The sequence below is a fragment of the Frankliniella occidentalis genome, unplaced genomic scaffold, assembly GCF_000697945.3.
Source record: "Frankliniella occidentalis isolate FOCC.00 unplaced genomic scaffold, Focc_3.1 Scaffold53, whole genome shotgun sequence".
Taxonomy (NCBI): Eukaryota; Metazoa; Arthropoda; class Insecta; order Thysanoptera; family Thripidae; genus Frankliniella; species Frankliniella occidentalis.
In genome coordinates this window covers 841762-864871 of record NW_026267183.1, presented here as the reverse complement: position 1 = coordinate 864871, position 23110 = coordinate 841762, and the positions used below count along the sequence as shown (strand labels likewise).

Here is a 23110-nt window from a genome sequence, read left to right as displayed (position 1 = left end):
GCACGCACGAGTGCGGGTGGGTTGCCTACTTTGTCCGGCCCGTAAGGCGCCGTGGACAGGGGCGATAGGCAAGCCCGCTTGCACTCGTGCGTGCGTTACAGTCTAACTACAGAAGTGCGCGGGGTATACAGGTGGGTGGTCCATCGAGTCCACCGACCCCTGCCTTTATTTTGCTGATACTGTACCGTGTACCGTCTGCAGGCGGGCGGGTTTGCCTACCGTGTCGCTCACCACGGTACCTTATAGCTCCGTGATAGTATAAGCAAAATCAAGGAAAGGGTCGGTGGACCACCCTGTAATACCGTTTCATATTCCTTATTTCTGCATGACCGTTATTAGATGGCGATCAGAAGAGCCTAGTCATGGTCTAAATCCGGGCGTCGGGGCGTTTAAGCGAGTCCGGTGATATTCCACAGCTATAGCGATAGTCCTGCAGCGAAAAAACATTCACCCCAGGGCGTTGCCCCCCCCCCCCCTGCTTTTCAACCGCGCGCATTATTCCCATCATATTGCATTGCTCATCTTATTTGCTCGATTCAATTCATCACGGTTTCCTTCCACTGCCTCTGAACCCCACCCCCCCCCCCTCCCCCCTTTTCTGGACCACCGATCGGTCCTGAATAAAGGAACCTCCTTTCTCTGTCTTGCCCCAGGCGCTCCTCCTACAGTGCGAGAAAGACGACGAATCTCGTAGGTTTCCGAACGCGCATTCTCATCCCCGGTATAAATTATGCCTCCTCCCTACCAAGGAGCACCATTCGACTGCAGATCGTCCCCCACACCACCCACTACAACATGCTCTTCGTGGTGAGTACCTCGGCCGGTAGTGTGAGCAAATCGTCCCTGCTGCCCGTCGGCTGACCGGGCCATCCTTGTCCGCTCTGTGCCCGCAGCGCTCACCGCTGGCCGCCGCCCTGGGCGCGCTGCTGCTCGTCGCCGTGCTGCTCCCGGAGTGCCTCGCCCAGTACTACGACCCGTACTACGGCCCCGGCTACTACCACCGCCGCTCCTACCACTACTACGGCGGCGGCTACCCCGTCGTCGGCGCCGGTGTTGGCTTCCACGTCGGCGTGGGTGCCGGCTACGGTGGGGGTTACGGCGGGTACGGTGGTGGTTACTACCGCCGTTGAGAGGCTCAATTCGCTTAACTATCTGTGCTGGTGTCCGCGCGTTGATGTACACCGGGCAGAAACTACGAAGTTCGCAGGCTTTCTTTCAAGCGGATTCTAACAGAATCTGCCCATTTAATGAGGCGCTTTAGTGCAATAAGGTCCCACTAAGGGGTCTTGGGCCAAGGCTTAGCTCTCCCCCTCGCTCTCTGGATCCGCGTGCCCGTGCGTATATCCGGCAGAGGGCAGTCCCAGGAGGCAGATATCTTCAAATTTTATTTGGTAGATTGTTAATAAGTGTAAGGAGTGCGGTAGAATGCAGACATGTCTATACCTCTGTATTACACTCGAGTTGTACGAAATAAAAGAGAAAACGGATGTATCTCTGCCTTTATAAAATAATTACCATCTACATTCGCCATTCATTCGCACGCTTTTATTTTCCGACAACACGCTCAGTCATTCCCTCGTGTCACGAACTGCGGTTTTGACTTTGGGTTTTACCCGACGAGAGCAAAGAACAAAAGAAAAAGAATCACTCATCAGAGGTGGGTACCACGCCCCCTTCGAATATATCCTACGAGCATGCCTCCTCCGCATCCGTCGCAGGTCGCAGTACCGCGCTTTAAAAACATCGGCTTCCCGAGGAACCAGTTCCAGTTGGCTCTGTATACCGTCAGAGGCACCCGCACACGAATGTCTTCCCCAGCCGCCGCTCTTCGCGCCCTGGTGAGTGTCGCCATCAAGGTCTCTGCATAGTGCTCCTGTAACTCGTTACAAGCCAGCCCTTCTCCCCCAGGTGGTGCTGTGCGGAGCCCTGCTCGTCGCGCTGCCGCCGCCGCCGGCAGCCGCCTACCCGCGCCCCTTCCCGCACCCGCACCCCCATCCCCGGGCCTTCCCCATGGCGATGCCCAGCTACGACCCCTACTGCCCGTACCCGGAGGGCGGTGGCGACGGGTACGACTACGCCTACGGCGCTGAGGACGGCAACGGGCTGTACGGCTCCGGCGATGCGGGCTACGCGCAAGGCTACAACGCCTACTCCAGCTACAGCGGCTACGGCGCCGGCTCCATGGGCGGCTATGGGGGTGGCTACGCGCACCCTTCCGGCATGAGCGCGTCGTCCTTTGGAGTCGGCTTCGGCAGGTAGATTGGTCTGCGGTTCGACGTGGGGTACAGAAAACGTCCTAAGGCGAGACTACTTTATCATCTACTATTTCTCGAGCAGGGCGGGGCGAAGAAGGGAGGAGGGGGGGGGGGGGGAATTGGTGATTAGGATGGAATCGTGACCTCCATCAGAAGCGAGTGTTCCGAATCGGTTTCCAAGCAAAGGCCATTACGCGACGCCCTAGGGGCGTCATGCTGCTGGGAAGTCCCGTGGTCGTGTCAACATCCAATCCTAACGTTGCTACCACCTCTCTTCGTCTTTTAAAGTTTTTTGTGATTGTGAATGGATAGGGCTTGCAGCTGGGGATAGTAAATATACTATACGGAGTTTATCTATGTTAGAATTTATTTTCCATAGAGTACGATTGAGTACATTCTACAGCAGAAAACACGGTTCAACATACATACAAATAATATTAACTAACACTTGGTAAAATGAAAAGTTCTGTTTACCATGAAACTATGTTACATTAGAAAATATCCGAGATGACGGAAGTACGATTTTCTAATATCACACATTTACTGAAACAATCATGACAAGGAGCCAGAGAAGCACAAAATCAATCTTTTCAGGCCAAGAAATATCAGATCAACATGTGCACACTTCTCCTCAAATAGAAGCATTTGTATGGAAAATAGCAACAAAACCATAATGCAAATAAAAATGAAGGATGTTTAAACTGTAGTACAACAAAACCTAATTAAAAAGAGACAGCTATGTATTTGAGATAAATCAGTCATGGAGGGTGTGCCAAATCTTGGATATTGAAGATTGCTAGTCTGATGTAAACACCATACCATGACCTTTGACAATCAGTGATTCTGGAACAGATGATAATAAACTGAGGGAGAAACAGCGCTGTTTACATGGATTTGATCATTTTCTCAAAAGAACCTGATTTATTTATCATTTGCCACTCAACACTGCACAAACCATAGTTTTCACAAACAACGGAAGCTGCCACCACTTCTGGACTAGAATATAAATACTTTCACAACAATTAAAAAAAAAAAAAACATGGAAAAGCTAAATGTTATACCATACATCTTCAGGTCTAGGACTTGACTTTCTAGAAAAATAATTACAATAAATACTTTGTAACAGGAATATACAGAGAACAAAATTGATTAAAAATCACATAATTTGGCAATGCACACAGTCCACAGGCCTGCAACATTTAAAACAGTGGTGTAGAGATACAGTATCTATGAGTTTTAAGGAACATGAACAATGGGGAACTGGTCTGCCAAATTTCAACAGCTTTATCATTCAGAGTTTACCAAGCTACAGTATCATATACAACGATAGATAACATGAGAAATATAAATAGCAGATAAATTGGTTTCACTTAAAACAAACACACAAGCAAAGCCCAAAACAATAAGCCTCTGAGCCTCTCTTCACACCACTGTTCACATGCTACAGAGACTGGAAAGAGTCATTCCAGTTTTTATTAACTATGACCACAATAATCAAAAGGAACATTAAGTAAGTCTAACGCTCTATGCTTAAAAGTATTACAAAGTTAAATCTTAAACAAAAAAAAAATCATAAAAATAAAATAAAAGGTGAGCCTCAATCTTCCTACTTTCAGCAGAGTTCTGTCTCAAAGACACGTCAGACTTATTGATTTTCAAGCTTCTTCAGCCTTTAATTAACTTAAAAGTAGTAAACTCATTCTTTTGCAATAAGAGAACAGATTTGTATGTAGCAGAAATTGCTCAAAACACAGGTGATATTGTACATAAACTGAAAGTGCTGCACAAGCCTCAATCACAAAACGACATATCAATAATAAACCTTGATATGAGTAAAATAACAGAAGGGCAAAAATTACAAAAAAAATAATAATCACTAGTTTGTGAGAAACCAAACAACTCTGAAACAGAAACTGTCAATTGAATTTAAAAGTAACAATATTTACTACACTGAAATTGAAATGAATGAGTAGAAACATATTAATAAGAAGCCTATTTTCAAAGGAAAGAACAAAACCAATCAAGATTATAAATGATATGTAATGTCTTTCAACAACAAAGCAGATAAGCAGATTAATTTCATGAAGTTGTAAAAAAATCATCACAGATTGCTTGAAAGCTTCAAAACAGTTTAGATAAAATGGTTTAAAAGAACAAGCTTTAATGAATCCTTTTGTATGAACACAGTATCTCCAACATACCAAAATTTCCTTGCAGTCATAATTGAGATTTCTACATTCTATTACTAAACTAACAATAACATGATACATAATAACAACAACAGTAACAATGACAAAAAACATTAACAATCACTTATCGCTTATCAAAATATACTATATTCTCCTCATAGGAGAGTTAACTTTTCCAAACTGTGCACATCTGAATTCTGACAGATACACATATAGTTAAGACTCCCAGCAAAAATTTATGCCCTGTGGAAATGTGGTATCCTGGTCTGGAACATGAGATATTTCACAAACTCTTTGCACTTGCAAAATATCCACCATCGCTGGTAACAACAATAATCCAAACTAAGAGCAATAATTACAGATGTATAGACGGAATCACTCATGGAAAGCAAATATAGATATATCCTTCCTCAGATTACCATGAGTCACGACTTTTCTCTCTAGGGCACAACCTCTAGAGAATGATAAGTGGTAAACCTTTGGCGCTTGTACCTAGTGACTCAATTAATACTCTAACAGTAAGATTACTGTACTATACAAGACAATTAATCCAAGCTTCCCTGAATATTAAAAGGAGGCAAGTTATGGCACATACTTTACATCCTTACAAAGATAATTAATAAAACAACAGCAGTTGGAAGGGAAATAACTACCTACTAGTTCCATGACTTCACACAAAACATTGTTTTAAGATAACAAATTTATGACTGAAGCCACAAGGAAATCATAGATATTACACATGAACTGAACCACAGTTACATTTGAACGAATAAGATTGATCAAAGAATCAGACCTAAAAAGTTAGATCTGTTGGCTGACGGAAATAGATCTACGGGCTTGAAAGCGTCACTAAAAAAGCTGATAAGAGTAAAGTAGAAAATAGACTTAGGCCTTCTGCAATATTAGGTATGCTTTTCACATGGTCCACAAAACTGACAATTCGAAGGAAAAAGAAAGTGGCGTGACATGTGGATATGTCTACAGCGGACTTTTAAATTTCCTCTATACTCTGTAGTAGGCAAGGACGTCCACGTTCACCATCAACTGGTGTAGCAGCGTCATGCACGGCAACCCACAAATTTTCCACAGTAAAAGACCTATGTTAAATATAAAAATAGGAAGGAATGTGTAAAATAGAAAAGCCAAGAATATTCACAGCAAAAGAGCCTAAGTAAGAGCAACAATCTTTCTTCCTTTTTTTTCTCTCTTTTTTTTTTCTCATTGAAGAATGAAGATTAATGAAAGATATGTTTATGACTGTAAAAGCACTTCCAAACCAAGTAAAAAAATTGATGTTTATAATCAGTACTGAAAGTATTTACAGCAAAGGCTTGGAAAATGAGCACTAATTTATACACACAATCATACAGAATTATTTCTCTAAAACTAATGATGCAGATGGCTTTTTGATCAATTAACTTTCTACAACACTTTGCACACCCTGGCTGGCTGTAATTAAAATCTTGTACAAACAACACTGAATGCTTCAGTATTCACAAATAATAAAATCTCAACTTGACAAAAAACTTCAGGTTAAGAAGACTTTGAGAATCCTGTTCCTTAAAGAGCCTACAAGAGTGTATCACTTACATACAATGCTAATGTACATCAAAGAACACACATAACTGGGCATAGCAGTTTGAAACACGACTAGACTTATAAAGTTGTGTTAAAATTTGTAGTAAAACTTGAACAATAGCACTGCAAACCTTCAGCATTTAAAAGTTGCAAAATTTAGTACTCTACACAAAACTGTACGTATTTTCGACTGCTCTTCCTGTACTCTGATTTTGACGACTAGGAATTTGCTCTAATGATTCAGTTCGCGTACGAACGGAGCCCCCTAGCACCATCACCTGCACACACATTACCGGAAGAAAAGTCAGTAAAGGATATCCAGGCAGTTCAATACACAGACTTGCTTCAACACACTCAGACACCACAATTTTGTAATAAAAGTCGAGGTAGGTAAAAGAGAAATTGTCATGCTTGGCATACCAGTGAGATGCTGTAATCAAATCACTCTATGTATAATCAAAGCGTGGAAAGTCCCCCTAGAGAGGAAAACCAAATTACAACAACCAAAAAGATACAGTGCTGACAGATTTTTGATAAAATTTAATGAAATGAACTCAAGAATCTAATACCAAAAACTGATCATCGCTATTTAGATAAGTTAAAAATCTTACAGCAAATCTTATTGGTCATTTTCATTGAACACATCTCACATAATTCAGCAAAGTTGCATTCTTATAACTAGCATTAATATTAAATTCAACTAGTAGCAGGGCAGTGCATTTACTCACAAAGCAAAGGAAGGAGCGTATGTGCCGTTAGCAACCCAACCGCCAATGCATCACACCTACAAAAATGCGATACATAAGATACAAAACAGCTAAAAAAGAATAATTTTCAAAATTACTTTGGGAAAAGGGGCCTTAAGATGCTATGTGCAAAGCAAGACAACAGTAGTATTTACAGATTTGATAAAAGGGTCAGTACCTGTGTTGTTTTGTTTTGTTTTTTTAAAACAGTGACTCAAAATTTACACTTAAGTTAGAGAGGATTAGCAGTTAATAAATATTCTTGGTAATCATGATACTCTGTACGCTTGATCTCAATTCAGAAATTCCACAGAATTTCAAGATAAAACCATAAACCAACTTCAAAAGAAGAGAGGTTTAGGGCATGAGGTAGGATAGCATTAGATATATTCCATACATTGATTTAAAGTTACCTTGATAGGCCAATGAAAATTACCGTGCATGTTACCCAATTTTCACAGATTTTATCATTTAGTTTTAACTGAATAAGCAATATTTAACAAGAATGAAAGCCTTTAAAAATATTACTTATTAATTAAAGCTAATAAGAAGCAAAACTAAGCATGGAGTAATGTAGCAGCAACAACCACGTTAACTTAACTGTTAAAAAAGATATTACTAAGCAATATTATAACTTAAGCAAAAATCTCGGCAAAAATACAAGAGCAATAGACCTCAATTAATCATGCTTTGTATAAAAAAGTAAAAATGGAGATAAACATTGGAATGCACAGGCACACGCAACTATACCCATGCACACAACAGTTGACTGGTGAGGTTTAATTTTTCTCTTCCCAAAAGAAAGGAAACAGTAGATTCAAAAATATATAGTCACCTTAATCATTACTAGAAAGTTTTCAAGTATCTAATCAATTTGTGAATTGGACAGAAAATTGGCACTCTCAAAGAGTTAAAGTCTTGTAAATTGCTGAGCCATTTGAGAACACTAAAGAAGAAAGACTACTTCAAAAGGCTACACGTAATAATCAATCACAGGCCACCAAAATCGATGAGTTTTAGAATGTTGGCCCCATACAATAAAATGTGGTAAGATAAACTTTTGGCCTTATCAAGACACGAAAACAACTAGAAGGCATTTTTATCAATGGATAAACAAGAGAAAAATATTGAAATAAGCATTACAGATATGTTCCAAAAACTTTTAAAAAGTTTAGATTGATAAAAATAATGATGAGTTCAGCAGTAAGCCCCATGACTCACCTCTCTTCCATCAACTATAAGTGGGCGTGGTCTAGGATCAACTGGTGTAGAACCAAGAGAAACAACAACAGTTGAGGGTGTAGATGGGGTGGGAGGAGATACAGCTGGTGCTCTTGAAATTGACGTTGATGGAGTATTGAGTGCATGATTAGTAGACACTATGTAGTTTGTTAAAGTCACATCTGCAGTGCCACCTGACTCCAAGGGAATTGGATGTTCTCGAAAGTGTTCAAGCATCTCAAAGATTGCAGGAAACCAGAGGTGCTGAACTCTGCATTGACCTTGTTCGTTGAGTGTCATTCTTAGATGCTAGAATAAAATTGAAAAGTCATAATTAACACATTAAGGTAATATGTGATGCACTAAAAATGTGAAAAACTTAAAAAGCATATATAAGACAGTACCTTTGCCCTTCCTTGAAAATTGAAAGTTAAAACAAACTCTCCTTTGCGTGTCTCACTCTGTCGAACTAAAAACACACCATGTGCTGCAGAACCCTCATGTAAAACTAACTGAGCTGCCTCTGAGCGGGGCAAGGTACCATGGAACCAAGGGTAATCTCTGAGTAGCCATGATAAGTCAGCATCACCTTCCCCAGCTGAAAATATGCCACAAACATATGATTTGACAAAATTCGATGTAAATAGTAAGCCATATAAAATGAGTAAACTAACACTTACTGGTTTCTATGTCAGTGCGTGACGAACATATATCAAAATTACTGTTACTTGACAGTCTCTGACTGCTGTCACCCGCTGACCGACCGGCACCTGTCACTCTTGGTGGCAATTCAGGTGGATGTTCAAGACTATCTCCATCAATAGGTGGGGCAGAAGCTTTACTGCTAGGTCCTCCTTGCCGTGAACTGTAAATAAGAACAATCTCATCTCACTTCACATGTTTACAAGGTTCAAAAATACTTTGTACAGCAAATGGAAAAATGAAGTAACTATAGATGCGAAAGTATGTACCTTGATTCTGAATGTTCAAGAACAGTTTGAGTAGTTGACCTCATACAATATTTGATTGTGGCTAACCATGACTTCATATCATCCGTGTCATGAGCTTCAATCACATATTCCTGTTGGTTTTCCGCCTTCAACACAAAAGTATTCTCTTTATCTGGCATTTCAAGAGCAGTTGTCTCTCTTGCCTCTAATATAAGGAAACAAAATACACCACTTCTAGGTTTAGGCGCCTACCAGGGATGAAAGAAAAGAATAAGTGTTAACATGGCCTAGTATTTAAAATAATAATAAACAAAAGAACAGATCAGATTAGAAAAATCAAAAGGACACCTACCTTGGGAGGGGAGTAGAATTCAAGCATGTATCCACTAACTGTTTTTACAAGGGCGAGGCGACATTTATCCCATTTACCTGTCCCGTCCAAATTCTCACCACTTAAATAATTAACAATACCCTCTTTCCGACATTCAACAACTATCTTGGCTAACTTTGTTTTGGAATGTTTGTCTTTTTTATCACTAGGCGACAGATCAAGTTCATCAGAATTTTGCTTCTGAAAAAGGGCCTTTCCTTTCTTGAAGCCTTTCATAGATAACCGTCTTAAGAAAAAGCTCTTTTGAGGAGCTTTGGGTGAGGGCATATCGGGATCTTGTTCGGAACAATTATCAGATAAGTCATCATGTCCGGTGGCTCCATTGGCAAGGCTCTTCTCTGAGGACGCGTTCTGAGACCCAAACTCTGCTTCGAAATGCTCTTGAAAACAATCGACGAATTTGCGAAGAAACTCTTTGTGAGACACATGATGCCGCAGAGAATCTGACATGTGACTACTGGTATACAAAGTAAATGCATTCACAAAATCTGCTGCCGCGGACTTCGCATGCTTGTCACAAAATTCCACCCAGTTTGATTCAGGACTGACTGAAGCCATGGCAGAAACGAAGATCCCAGCTTTGGGCACACTTTACTCCAAACACATGGTCATAACCTTGGAAAGTTTATTGTAATTTAAGCGAAGAAATCAAAGAGGAAAATATGGACGGGCAGGAAAACAACGTTTACATACACAAGCAGACCACAAGAACACAACTTAACCCCAAACTCAAACTATCACTCGGAAGGTTATAGAAAGATGGCCAACCTCAGAAAACGCAATCCTCAAATTGTGATGCACAAACTTGAATTACTTGTTAACTACTAAATTTTATAATACATATTTAAAACAGAAAAATTTCATTGTTAAACGTCCAGATAATTTTCAAAATAACAAAAATAGTCTTTCAGAGTTTTAGAGAGAAGATAGTTTAAACGTTGGGCGTAAACATTGCTTTCCATTCTGCCAATATCGTTCAACAAAAGTCCCAATGTGAGTGTCACATTATGCAACATCTGAGGTGTGAAGTGTACATATTGATGTAGTAATACTTTGCTTTTCGGTCAAGTTGAAAAAATACGACAAAACCTTCGAGATAACGTATTTTCTTTATTTATTGACGCAACTAAATTTTGTCATGGGTTTGTCCGTCTGTACAGCTGTCACCACTGTCACCCACCACCCACCTCGCAAATAAGCGTGGCTGATGACCCCTCCTTTTTGTTGTGACTAAGGAATGTTTGTAGCTATGGAGGACTGGAAGCTCCTCGTTCAGAATGAATGATTATTTATTTAGGAAACTCTTGGGCAGCCTTTCATTCTGTTCCAAGAAATGTCTTTGGTAGACGGACCAAGAATCACTGCTGGTACAGTAAAGTTTTTGTCATTACCTTTACATAGAACAACTTAGAGTTTACTGTTTACTGCTGTTTGTTTATATCCTTTATGCAGACGGAATTTACATACTTGATGTTGTTATAGAAATGGCTGGTGTTCAAACTGGTCAGAAATACTTGTTACTTTTATTATCTTTATTACAGATGTTAGTTTGCCCTATGTCAACATTCCACTTTATCACATTCAACAGAAGTATAATTGGGATTGTGGAATATCTTGTGTTTTAATGGTGCTCCCTGAGGAGAAAAGGAAAGATCTCCTTAAAAATTTTACTGATGTTTGTGCTGATGAAGGTTTTTTCAAAAGGCAAGTGTTTTATCCCCCTCCTCCTCTCTGTTACTTATTAAGCTCTGTTCCTTCAGATTTTTAGATTATGTCCTTTTATTTTTATTATAGTACTTGGACTATAGACCTGTGCTATTTATTGCTGCGATATAACATACCTCACAAATATTGCACGATTACTTTGGGCGTACATCCGGATTATGTCAATCAGAATTTCTATGACAAAATACTGCTCAAGGTGAGCCAATAAAGACTCCTTCATTTACACAAATATGCATTTGGTTTTCTTTAATTTAGTGATAAAACAATATTTTAGGATGAAGTACGAGTTAACAAAAAGTTTGAACAAGCTGCTAACAGGGGCATGTCTATAAGAAAAGCATCACTCTCTGATGTTGATTTGCAACATCATTTGTCTGAATGTGGACCAATAATATTGCTGACAAATGCAAATTTATTACATTGTCAAGTATGTAATAGCTCGCGATCGTTTTCGGATGAGCTAAAAGCATGTCTGCCATGGAGAACTGGAAATTCCAGTGTCAAAGTACCTGTTGAATATCATGGACACTACATTGTCCTATGTGGTTATAATATGTCGGAGCAGAGCTACTTATATCGAAATCCAACTTATAAAGACAGTAAGAAAATTTCCGTTCAAAATTTTGCAGTATGTTGTTGTAAGCCTAGTTAATTAAAACGTAACAAAAAATCCTACTTTCAGAGATCTGCTCTATGACCTATGATGCTATGACGGAGGCGAGAAAAAGTCATGGAACTGATGAAGACGCTGTTCTTATTTTCCAACGCAAATGGATTTAGAAGAAAAGTATTTATTTTGTACTTGTCAATTTTTTAACTTTAGTGTGTGTTAACTTATAACTAGTCCCCATAAAAAAAGCCGATTTAGTAATTGAAGTACACCTTTCTTTCAAAAACTAGTCTTATATTACCTGACTTTTCTCCATTATTAAACAAGTAATACAGTTGTTACACTCTTGCGCTGCTGTAATTTTAAAAAATTGCAGCCTGGAACAGCTTGTATTATATTTATCGTGCACACATTGCATGTCTACCACCATCAACTGTAAGGGTTTCTCCAGTTGTGAAAGTTGAATCGTCAGAGGCAAGAAATGCAATGGCTTTGGCAACTTCTTCAACTGTTCCTGCTCTCCCCAGGGCATGTGTTGATCGTGAGTGCTCCAGAAACTGAAAAGATGACATTCAGTTAAAATTTTCAAAATAAATTCATCTCAGCAAAATGCAATAAGAAAATTCTAAATTACCTCAGCATAGTCTTTCTCTGACATTCCTGCTCGTCTGTGAATATCTGTCACAATGACACCAGGATTCACTGCATTCACACGAATACCATATGGTGCCAAATCCAACGCTGTGCATCTTGTCATTTGATCAACCGCAGCTTTACTTGTGGCATAGGCAGCAATGTTGGGAAACTGTAGGGATGAATTTTTCTTTAGATTAATTGGAATAGCAGTTGTTTATAAACAACCAAAGTTAGGTCTATATCCTATATCCAAGTTATTTAAATTGTTGTTTGGGTTGTCCAAAATCTGAAACTTACAGATCTTAGACCAGCCACGCTTGATACATTCACTATTGTCCCTTTTGTCATTTTCAAATGTGGTATAGCCAATTTCATGAGTAGAAAAACCGAGCGAACATTTACATTCATCTGTCTGTCAAAATCTTCAACAGACATTGTTTCAAAGCTGCCTGTTACTAGTGTCCCGGCATTGTTAATCTGTCAGCAAAGCAATTATGATAAAAATGTTTTTTTACTAGATATTAACTAAGATTTTCAAAAAATTGAGGGAATTATACCAAAGAATCTAAACGCCCAAAATGTTTCACAGTGTCATTGATGATCTTTTCACAGCTTTGTTGATCTTCCACTTGACCTACTATGGTGAGGATCTAAACAGAGAGAAAACTGATTATTGGAAAGGTTTAAGGACTAAGATTTGAAACAAATAAGATGGATGCACAATGTACGTTTTCTTTCGATAAACCTGTATCTTCACATTGTTTCACAACAGATTTTAAGTTGTCTTCATTACGTCCATTTAGTGCAAGATGACATCCCAATTTTGCAAAGTGTATGGCTGTGCCAGCACCAATTCCTGAACTAGCACCTGAAATGTTACAGTTGAACTATATTTTTAAAATATCTGAAAGAAACAAAATATAACAAAAAGAAAGTCAACACTATTTTGCATCCCAACCTGTTATCAACACCACTTTATCCTTGAGGGATGACATTTTATCAAGGTCACTAGCCAAGAAAATCTGAATTGTAGTAAGGAATTGAAGGGTTAGCCAGCGAAGAAAGGGTTGCAAAATTGGAACAGAAGTTTTGTAGAACTTTGTATCGGGTTACTGCACGGAGTCAATAGGTGCCAGGTGGTACCGTGGTACCGGTACCGTTACCGAGCAAACGGAACAGGGCTTAAGGCAGGATTGGAGGATTTTCCTCTTGTCAATAGGTACCATGAACCCCATGAACATGGAGCGAGTCAGCTCAATGTGATTTGCCAAGAGATTGATCACTGTGGGAGCAGGGGATGATTACAGAGACACAGAAACACTTCATTTCTTTACAAATCCTGAGATTTATTTACAAATATATCACTACAATAAATTGCAACATAAAATATCTGTACAAAAGACAGTTGAAAACTGAAGATTCAGGGGTAAGAAAGAAAGAATTAAAGGAACGCAAAGAGGTGGTGGGGTCATATCAGCAGCAATAAGATGAATTCAGGTAAGAAAAATCTACGAATCTAGAACATAAGTATATAGTCTTTGTTTCATTTTCACAACCACACATCATTTCCACAGAAAGTTCAAACACATCATAATTGTAACATTACAGACTCGCTCACTACATATCTAATTTTAGTTACTACATTTCCATTGGGACGGGCATGGATAGCAGTGCAAATATGTGATGTGCTGAGTAATCACAGAGGCATGAGCTGTGCAGAATCAAGCAAAGTTAACTGTAAATTTTTTCAATGGGTGGAAGTACTCTGAAGTTCCAAGGAAAGTCCCACTGATGCAATCGTAGGGCAAAATCTCCTATGTTTGCAACAGTAGGACATTTTCTTCCAGAGGCAGTCCTACTGTTGTATTTTCAGAGTCTCCTGTTAGTTAGCAGATGCCATGGCTACAGAAACTACAAAACAAAAATTGGACGAGAGAAAATCAAATTAAAATTAACAGTTACATGCAATGATAATGATGATGGATGATGAATAGGAACACAGGTCAAAATACAATTTATCAAGCAGAGAAATACTTATACTATAAAAAAATTCCTAAAATGAAAATTAAATGGGTCTGGTTGATTGATCTTGGGTGCAATAGCATTTCAGAAATAATTGTAGGTTGGCAAGAGAAAGGCTTCTTCTGAAGATGATTGTGTTCAGAAATTGGCAAATGCCACAGCGAGATTGGTTCTGGAAGACTTTCATTGACTATAACCACACACACACATACATACACACATCCCTAGACAAAATAATAAAGAAATCAGTTACAATCAGAGGAAATTTACAAGCTGAGTCACATAGAACACAGTAACATTAAAATAGCTGCAATAATTTGGAAACCAACCAAACGCCAGAATGGGAAAAAAAATAATTGGTGCCCTGTACCATGGCAAGTAATTGACTTTATACAACCCCTGCTCCAGCCAGCACCTCAAAGGAGTGAAATTGATACCTACAAGAGAGGATCAGATAGTACTTTCAGTGCTATACTCGAAGACACTTGTGCTAAAATGTGCGAAGAAATTTACTTCTTAATGACCCATGGCAAAGCTATTGTAACTTTAACCATCCCTGTGGGAATCAGGAACTTTTCTACCACCCCCATTCTCATAGTTCCTTAGATTATTATACTGAGACAGAGAACACCAAAGTTGAGGCCACCAACTTTAAGAAAAGGGGGAAATAAAGAAAATGCTTTAAGAGGGAAAAGGGGAGGAGGCTACAAAAAAAAAAAAAATTGTTTCCTATCCTAGATTGTGTTAAGATAAAGCAAATTAACAACAGGTTGTAACAGCTTTGGTGGTGTGTATCACCCACTGGTTAGAATTTTCTTTAGCATTTTAACAAACAGTTATCATTATGTAGACACAAACAGGTGAAAAACAAATATGCAAGCAGCAATAACTTTCTACATGTTAAACCAAAAAAATACTTCTGGTTCAAACAGAAAGTTCATACATTCATATTTTAATAATGTTAACACATTGACCATCATGGCAACATTTCAAAATTATTAAGTAATAGAGAAGAGCTAACATTATCAATTACATATCTAATGTAATTGCTTGCTAGTAATTCAGCATCATTGCTCACAACTTGAGATTCAAATTTCTAGTACATTTAAGTGTTTAAGGAACAGATTAAAGAAAAAATCCTCACATAAGAATAATTTTATCATTACTGATCACAGTAGTACGTCAGATTGATTGCTTAGTGAAAAAAAAGTACATTGATGAAGCAGCATGTATAGCATAACTGCCCAACTAAAACATAACTGAAGAGCTTTCAAACAGGCAGTGCTTTAGAAACTCATTTTCTTGTTGTTCTTATGCAAATAACTACATGATTGGCGGTATTACGAATAATGCCTAGCAAGACTACTAGCTGACTCCTTAGATTAATGCCAAATAAGTAACTCAGTCACATACAACAGTTTGGCACACTATGCATCTGTGCACTTTTGTGAATGCAGAATAAGAAGTTTTCATATTTTCTAATACACCAAAGGCAACAAGTGTACAATGATCTGCTTACACAATGCTTCAAGGCTTAGCACCAAATCATAAAAATGAAATCTATACCAATAAAGAACAAAAAGTAAATAATAAAAAAAAAGTAACCAAAAACAAGAGGCACTCGTACAAGAACCAATGCAATTTCTTGGTCCCTTTGAGCACAAAAACAAATTTTCCCTTTTCTCTTAAAAGATTTCAAATTCCAAGAAACCAGTGGAAAACGGACAATCTTTCAACCAAACCATAGATTATACTTGAAAAATTTAGATGGATTTAAATATTGCCCTTAGAAAATTGTACTGAAGTATGCACAGATGGAAAGAATAAGACCTGCTTTTATAAGAACAATTGTTTCCTTTTAAATACACACTTTGAGACCTAAGAGAATATAAAACAGTCATATTGGTCTCATATTCCTTCTAAAACAGAGAAAAAAAAGAAAAGAATGAAACTCACAGACTTATCTCCTTTTACATCCGAGAAGCAACATTTACTAGGGTAGAACAGACAACATTACGGGACCATCCTATTACTATCCACTTTATTATACAAAAGTCTGCTTTTGAATAATGTAACGAGGCTTCTCAATCATGTGACATATCACCGAGTTGATTTAAATCTTAGTGGGCAAAACTCTCCAAACTGGAAGAATGAGCTTAGCTTACAAGCATGTCTAGTAAATCAACATGAAGATAAAGAGAAATCCTATTTGAATGAGATGTGGCTGTATTATGTATCATAGCATGACACTGAAATGTTAAAGAAAATGTGTTGTAGTAAATGAAAAGTTAAGTTTGCAAGCTGGTTATTTTCCTCTTCTTCTTGTTTAAAAGAAATTGGAAACTTGAAAGATATTTTCCCACTTAACTAGGTTGCATGAAACACAAGCACAATTGCACTAAACATTAGTATCACTTCATTAGGGTTAAAATAGCAAGCAAAAGACGTGCCTTACGTAACCCAAATATGAGCCAAACAAACATCAGGGAAAACAAAAATTTTAATTTTAAATAAATTGATTGCTGAAATTAACCATGAGTGCCAGTGTATAAGATATGGATGAAAGGTACAGTTAATGTACATGTTTAACAAAGATATTGTTTGTTGATAAAATAATAAGACATCAAGATGCAAAAGTCCATGTTATATGTCTATAGTTCAACACTACAAAAACAAAGTCTGGGAAACTTTTGTTTGTTTTCAAAATGAATGCTTTGGTAACTTCAACAGAAAAAGTACAGGTCAGTGTTAGTACACTGCATCTAAAAAAATAAATGCAGAGATTGAAACATGAAATATAAATTTGAATTTTCCTCAACTTAAATAAAGCCCATACTGGTGGATAAATAATGCAGGCTTCACATCTCTATCCGCTTCAAAGTTAACACCATATCATATCACACAACAATGAAAGATTTTGCGACCATCACCACCTTCCATACTTCAACAGAAAAGTAAAAGTTTACTTCACATTAAAACAAAAAAATCACATCACAATCTGACAAAATAATTAAACACAAAGAAAAAAAAACTGGTAATAATAATTACTATAAGAGTACTGGGTGTCTCAAGAAACCCACTAAAATCACAGAGGCAGTGGATGAAGTGACAGAATACATTTCACAATACTGTCACTGACCCACATTGCCAACAGCTAATAGGCGCATCAGGTTGCCAGTATTTGTCAAATAATACAGGTGCTTTCTAATTCAGATACATTCTTAATATTTTGTACACATTCCTTGAATGAACAACAGCATGTCAATTGCACTTTCAACAATAGAAACATCAATGACTGCTAATGTCAACCATGACAAAATAAATCAATCATTAGCAACCATTCATGTTCTTCAACAATCAACATTTAATCAATATGTTAATTAAATGGTACTCAGATAAGATACCAACTTTAACACAAACACACCTATACTATTAAGAAGTACAAGTATTCACAATCTGCAGTAATATGTTAATACATAAGATACTGATCACTGTATCAATTACACTAAGACTTTTATACGTGTGAAAATGGATGATTACTATGAAGATTATGGAAATGATGAAAACAGGAAGGTTGATAATTAAACATAAAGGTCATGATATAGAATGTTGAACAAGACGTGACAGATGAATGCAGTACTTACGAGCACTAATATTTGTTGGAAATAATTAATATAAGCTAAATTTACAATGTTCTGCTGTCAAACTTCCATGTGCTTTGAAGGTGAATGTACAATAAAAGGTTCACTCCACATTCGTCTCAAATCACCCTAGAGCAGAAGAGTAGAAAATATTGATTAATTTTAAGGTCTGTCAGCATATATCAAATACTCAATAGAAAAGTGTAACCTACCTTCAAGTATGCCATAGTAAGCAGTGGCAGCAGCGTGAAAGGTACAAGATAAAGAAGAGCTGGCTGTGCAGCTTTGAACACCTCAGCTGATACTGTCGCCGTCAGCAGTCCCAGAAAGTATCCAATAAGTGAGCAGTGGAAGTAGCTGCAAGTTATACATGCTCATTAGAATAAAACATTTTATTTATATTTCTTCAAAGTGTTTTGAACAAAACTTTGTATACTGTTAGTGTTATGTTTTCTTCTAAATTTTGCCCAGCATTCCGACTTACCTCACTTTGCTCAGATGTCTTGGAGGTGGGAGTCCAGTCTCCCCTAAATGTAATAACTGAGATTTTTTGTAGGCATCATACCTTAAAACAAAACAGAGCAGAAGCCCCGGCATAACCTGAAAACATTTAATGTAAGGATAGTGCACTATTATAAAAGTTTCACTGAAAATTAGATTTTAGAGTCTCTGAACTCACAATATCTCCTAAGCCCAGCATCGAAAAGTGACCGGAATTCTGAAGGCTAGGGAACACCAATTTCCCAGGCAGAGAGAGTTTTGGAGCTTCCTTCACAATTCCTCCAAGATGAAGTTTTCGAGCAACAATGCCAACTGGATTTTCAGCGGGCCGAGTTGCTACCTAAAATTAGAGCCATTGTGACAATTACAACTCAGCAAAGGCTATTTAATTTGGGATATTGACACATGAGTATTTATTTTCTGAGTAGAAGCAAACAAACCTTGACCATCACATTAGTGTTGAAGATGTAGGATGAAAAGAAAACCCAAAAGACGTCATAAATGAGAAGACCAGTGAGCAAAAGGGTTGAAACTTTGAGGCTTGGCAGTCTTACAAATGCGATCAAAGCGACACAAAGACCCATGCCCATAGCTGTAAGAGTAAAAACAACATCAGCACCTTTTTTTTTTTTTTGAAATGGAAAACTTTTACAGTATCGTCATTATTACTATTGTACAGTCATACCATCCATAAGAAGCCAGTGTCCGGTCAAAACCCAAATGCAAACTATGAAAAGTGCTAGTGAGAATGATAACAGTTCAGCACCAGTGAAGCGACCACATACTCCAAATGATATTCTATATTTGAAAAAAAAAACAACAAACAAAACAGAACAGTTAGAAAGTTAGGTAACAACTAACACAGTGTAATTAAAACTGAAATGTGCCACCTTTTAGAAATAAATGTCAATTAGGAAAATCACTGTAAGCTAAGTAATTATAGAAGTACTTACTTGTTACCATCCGAACATGGTCTAATGATGTACTGACACATAGGCAAAAGTAAGAAAGCCAATGCTACTGTAGCAATAACTGGAAGTTGAAAGAATAATAAATTCGCTGATGAATAGAACAGGTAAATCTTAACTTAGAGCTAAAGTCAACACAGTTTTAACTCACTTGCTGTACAAATAGCAAAGAGCATTTGCATAGAATCAAAAAAGAAGAACATCACAAGAAGGGAAACAGAGGCTCCGAGTGGAAGACACAAGGCTTGCATTGTGTCTAAAGTTTGCACTCCTGCAAAGAACAATACTGCAAAAATTAAAATGACATCATTCACTGAAGAAGATATTGAATTTACAAAGTCTCAGAATTACATACTGTTTTCAGCAGATGAACTATTTGTTGCAATACCAGTCAGACCAACAGTTTTCTCTCTTTCTTTTTCTCTTTCTCGAGCTTCTTGTTCCATATTAAGTGATCTGTAATTTGATATTTATAAATATAAATGAAATTATACAAACTAAAAACCAATATAAAAATACCACGTGAGTATTCTCAAATGCATCTAACCTGAAGCTTCCATACACAATAAGTAAGATGGATATTAGAAAAGTTGATACTCTTGAGGAATCCATGATGGAGTACGCCCTGAAAGAATAAACTGTGTAAGACAAACTACAAATTCATTATTGTTGTTAGACAGAGAGGCATGACATGTCTTACCACTGATAATCGGCTTGAGTAGCCATTTTCAAACTGAAGTGTCACACCATGAAAACGGACACCAAACACCTAAAAGCACATATCAAAATTCTGATTTGAATTTGATCATGATCAGAAAGAGTTGATCAAACTGATAAATTTTGAAAATAGCACAAAATAGTAGGTGGCGCACCAAGGAAATGACCAGATCTTAACTTAAGCATCTGATTTGGTCTTCAAACAACAGTTAAGTCAACTCACTGATAAATAACTGGAGGACATTAAATAAACAAAGGTGGATCTTTTTTCAATGGATAATGTTACTTATTCATTATGGTTTGATAATGCAGTCCAATTATGATGAATGAAACATCGATAAGTAAAAGAGCTCTCATGGAATTGGGTGGCTGTTGCTTCATACATGCTAAGCAATACCTGACACAATTTCTCTCATTATCATTTACAGTCCCACTCAAAATGAGAGAACAGTTTGTTGCTGATCCCAATACCCAAAAAAAAAGAAAAAAAAAAGGAAAGAGATAACCTCATTATAATATGCTGTCAATAATAGATAAAGATAAAACCAAACCAAAAGAAAGGACATTGACTAGAAATGACAAATAAAATCCACAAAGAGTAAAATTTGAAACAAAACAAAGATGAGTGCAGACGAAACTAACCATTTAAAAATGGGAACTGACAGACGAAAACAATGAGTGAACTGACATGTGTCTTGGATTCTCAATAATCACACTGCTCCAGTGCCAAGGACAATGAAGAGAAATGAAATATGTACAGCCTGAGTGCTAATACAGCTAGGAAATACGGGACATAGTAGACTAACCACAGTTTTAACAAAATTCGGCAGACTTTACCTTATGGAACTGCTTTCTCCATTAAAGGGTACAGTGTCGTTCACCCCGCCTTGCTGGAGTCGGGCCGAAAGCCCGAAGACTACGGACACCTTCTCTCAGTATATTCTAACTTATCACCATTTTCGCGTTATTCCTAGTTCTTATAGATCACGAAATACCCCCAAAATACGAATATTATTCCAGAATCTGCAAAGGCTAAACCTCCCTGGCGGCCATTTTGGTAAACATGGTCACGTGAGAAATAGTTCCTCGGTCGGTCTAGCCGAATATTCATTGGAATGACTGATAGCCTATGGTTTTCTTCAACCCTTTGCTCATAAAAAAACTTTTTAGTTATCTCATCAAATCCACCCATTTTGTATTGCTGTTTTCAAGACAAGTATGTGATATATTGTATACTGTGTTCCTCCGCTTACAGAATAGATGTGCTTTGCTGCACATAGCACAAGCTTTGCAAGGTTTGCAAGTGCCAGTAGCAATACTGCGTGTGACGCAAACAGAGGCCTACATACCACCTGGAAATGAAGCCCAGCCTTGTATTATGTTCTTTACACCTAATTTGGTTTCTCAGAAACTACTCCAGTTTGTCCATCTAGAGTTCTAACGTCTGCAAATGTTCCTCAGAAGAACAAATCCACTCCGATGAACACGCGGTAAAGCCGGTGCGTTTTAAACTGGGACGCTGGCATGGGTTGGGTTGTGGCGGGGAAGTACGTCTAGCTTGCTTCGATTCGGTTCCACGAGTCAAATCTGCTGCATTCTCACAATGAAACAACACACTGTAATGATCCTGTACTTTTTATTTTTGTCCGTGATAGGGGTTTACAATAACAAGGTTTGCCTTCAGAAAACTTAAACTAAGACGATGCTAAGACGAAAAGCATGCTACAACACGCCAAAACAGGAACATGGCCGTTTTTCTAAAGTCCTTGAAAGAACACTCAGCGTTACCACCGCGACGTTCCTGACTTGGCTGTGATATGGCACGTCGGTTGTCGGGGGCGTGGGGTAAGGAAAACGGAGCAGTTTAGACCGCACAATATCCAAAGTCAAACCGCCAGACCTAGATGAGAACTTTGATCCGACAGAGACTAGCGCCTTCGGACCTTGAGCCCCTGCAGGGGCAGGATCCGACGGGGCGTGGCCCATAGCGCCGTGTGACACCGAGTCCCGAGGCACCTCACCTCGCCCCGGTGAGCCAGGTGGCGGCCAGGTGGCACGGCCCAGGTCAGGGCTGGCTGCCGCTAGCTGCCGCCGACAAAGGGGATCCGCAGGACACATCGAGTGACACGAAGCACGGGCGGCGCGGCGGCGGCCTAGCCTGGCGCGCGGAGTCAACTAACGGAGACGCCCGCCGCGCCGGAGCGCGTCGCCGCTTACGAAGGGAGAAGGAAAAAAAACCTCCGGAAATTCTTTAGGTTTTGCCTGGCGATCCGTTGCGGGCGCGGTGGAGGCGGATTTCAGCCACTGTAGCCAGGCGGGGGGACCTGCGTCGTGCTCAGAATCCTGGAGTGAAAAGGGCGAAAACAGTGCAGGGTCAGTACTGGTTGGCAAGTGACTCAGTGACTCGGTGGCGCCCGCTACTGCTGGGTCCAGTTGGAGACAAAGAGCCTCCGCTGTGCGACCCGCTCACCGTTCGACGAGGAAGAGCTCTGCGCTGAGCTGCTTGCCGAACTCTGGGCCGAGCTTTGCGCCGAGCTGTCGGCGGAACTCTGCGCCGAGGATGAGGATGAGGAGCTGGTGCTGCCGGAACTGCCGCCAGACGCTGGCGCTGGCGCTGGCGCTGGCGCTGGCGCCGGCGCCGGGGCGAAGCCGCCTCCGTAGCCGTACTGCTTGTGAACCGCAACTGTAGCTGCTGTGGCGAGAAACAATCGAGCGTTTTTGGTCCTGCGATCTTTGGTGCATGGTACGAGGACGAGGGGTTTCGATTATAATTCCAGAGGTGGACTTACTGCCTCGCACGCTGTTGTTGAGGAACTGGTTGACGGAGCGGAGAACGGAGATGGGAATCTGCAACACGGCGTAAGGCACGGACGTTAGAATACAAAAGGTGGAAAGGCAGGGCCGGCAGGAGAGAGAGAGAGAGAGAGAGAGAGAGAGAGAGAGAGAGAGAGAGAGAGAGA

At 39.2% G+C, this 23110-nt stretch overlaps 5 protein-coding genes across 10 annotated transcripts in view; 2 read left to right on the top strand and 3 right to left on the bottom strand.

Moving 5' to 3' along the window:
* The window catches only part of LOC127749436 (annexin A7-like), a 3165-nt gene extending 557 nt beyond the window's left edge, over positions 1 to 2608 (top strand). Inside the window, exons 2-4 of one of the 2 annotated variants that reach the window (XR_008011149.1) lie at positions 654 to 807; positions 894 to 1838; positions 1909 to 2608. Coding sequence is in view for 1 of the 2 variants with exons in the window: in XM_052267535.1 (XP_052123495.1) it covers positions 1695 to 1838; positions 1909 to 2259 (495 nt within the window). In the remaining variant the exon portion in view is untranslated. Of the gene's footprint in view, positions 1 to 653; positions 808 to 893; positions 1839 to 1908 lie in introns of those variants that run through there. The other variant, XM_052267535.1, reaches the window with a different exon arrangement.
* Positions 2602 to 10100, bottom strand: LOC113210942 (SH2B adapter protein 1). 3 transcript variants are annotated; one of them, XR_003303656.2, is made up of 7 exons: positions 9292 to 10099; positions 8961 to 9187; positions 8670 to 8854; positions 8394 to 8587; positions 7990 to 8298; positions 6751 to 6806; positions 2602 to 6300 (listed from the first exon to the last, which is right to left on the bottom strand). XR_003303656.2 is itself a non-coding variant. In XM_026429143.2 (6 exons), exons 1-6 carry the CDS (start codon positions 9886 to 9888, stop codon positions 6187 to 6189), a joined length of 1626 nt encoding a protein of 541 aa, XP_026284928.1. In that variant the 5' UTR covers positions 9889 to 10100; the 3' UTR covers positions 2602 to 6186. The 3 variants fall into 3 exon arrangements, 2 of the variants coding, with proteins under 2 accessions (XP_026284928.1, XP_026284929.1); XM_026429143.2 differs by lacking the exon at positions 6751 to 6806 and having other exon boundaries at positions 9292 to 10100; XM_026429144.2 differs by having other exon boundaries at positions 2602 to 6806.
* A 205-nt stretch (positions 10101 to 10305) lies between these two features.
* Positions 10306 to 11926, top strand: LOC113210945 (protein GUCD1). 2 transcript variants are annotated; one of them, XM_026429148.2, is made up of 6 exons: positions 10306 to 10323; positions 10491 to 10697; positions 10872 to 11034; positions 11125 to 11251; positions 11330 to 11654; positions 11738 to 11926. In XM_026429148.2, exons 2-6 carry the CDS (start codon positions 10664 to 10666, stop codon positions 11833 to 11835), a joined length of 747 nt encoding a protein of 248 aa, XP_026284933.1. In that variant the 5' UTR covers positions 10306 to 10323; positions 10491 to 10663; the 3' UTR covers positions 11836 to 11926. The 2 variants fall into 2 exon arrangements, with proteins under 2 accessions (XP_026284933.1, XP_052123494.1); XM_052267534.1 differs by lacking the exon at positions 10306 to 10323 and having other exon boundaries at positions 10374 to 10697.
* LOC113210944 (uncharacterized oxidoreductase TM_0325) lies at positions 11827 to 13487 on the bottom strand. Its single transcript, XM_026429147.2, has 6 exons — positions 13260 to 13487; positions 13030 to 13169; positions 12859 to 12951; positions 12599 to 12778; positions 12300 to 12470; positions 11827 to 12222 (listed from the first exon to the last, which is right to left on the bottom strand). Exons 1-6 carry the CDS (start codon positions 13294 to 13296, stop codon positions 12064 to 12066), a joined length of 780 nt encoding a protein of 259 aa, XP_026284932.1. The 5' UTR covers positions 13297 to 13487; the 3' UTR covers positions 11827 to 12063.
* Positions 13488 to 13626: 139 nt separating this feature from the next.
* On the bottom strand, positions 13627 to 21231 carry LOC113210943 (signal peptide peptidase-like 3). 2 transcript variants are annotated; one of them, XM_026429145.2, is made up of 12 exons: positions 20988 to 21231; positions 20134 to 20202; positions 19981 to 20058; positions 19789 to 19889; positions 19585 to 19719; positions 19419 to 19497; positions 19151 to 19263; positions 18906 to 19057; positions 18644 to 18805; positions 18449 to 18564; positions 18177 to 18321; positions 13627 to 18093 (listed from the first exon to the last, which is right to left on the bottom strand). In XM_026429145.2, exons 2-12 carry the CDS (start codon positions 20157 to 20159, stop codon positions 18025 to 18027), a joined length of 1176 nt encoding a protein of 391 aa, XP_026284930.1. In that variant the 5' UTR covers positions 20160 to 20202; positions 20988 to 21231; the 3' UTR covers positions 13627 to 18024. The 2 variants fall into 2 exon arrangements, with proteins under 2 accessions (XP_026284930.1, XP_026284931.1); XM_026429146.2 differs by having other exon boundaries at positions 19585 to 19704.
* Positions 21232 to 23110: the final 1879 nt, after the last annotated feature.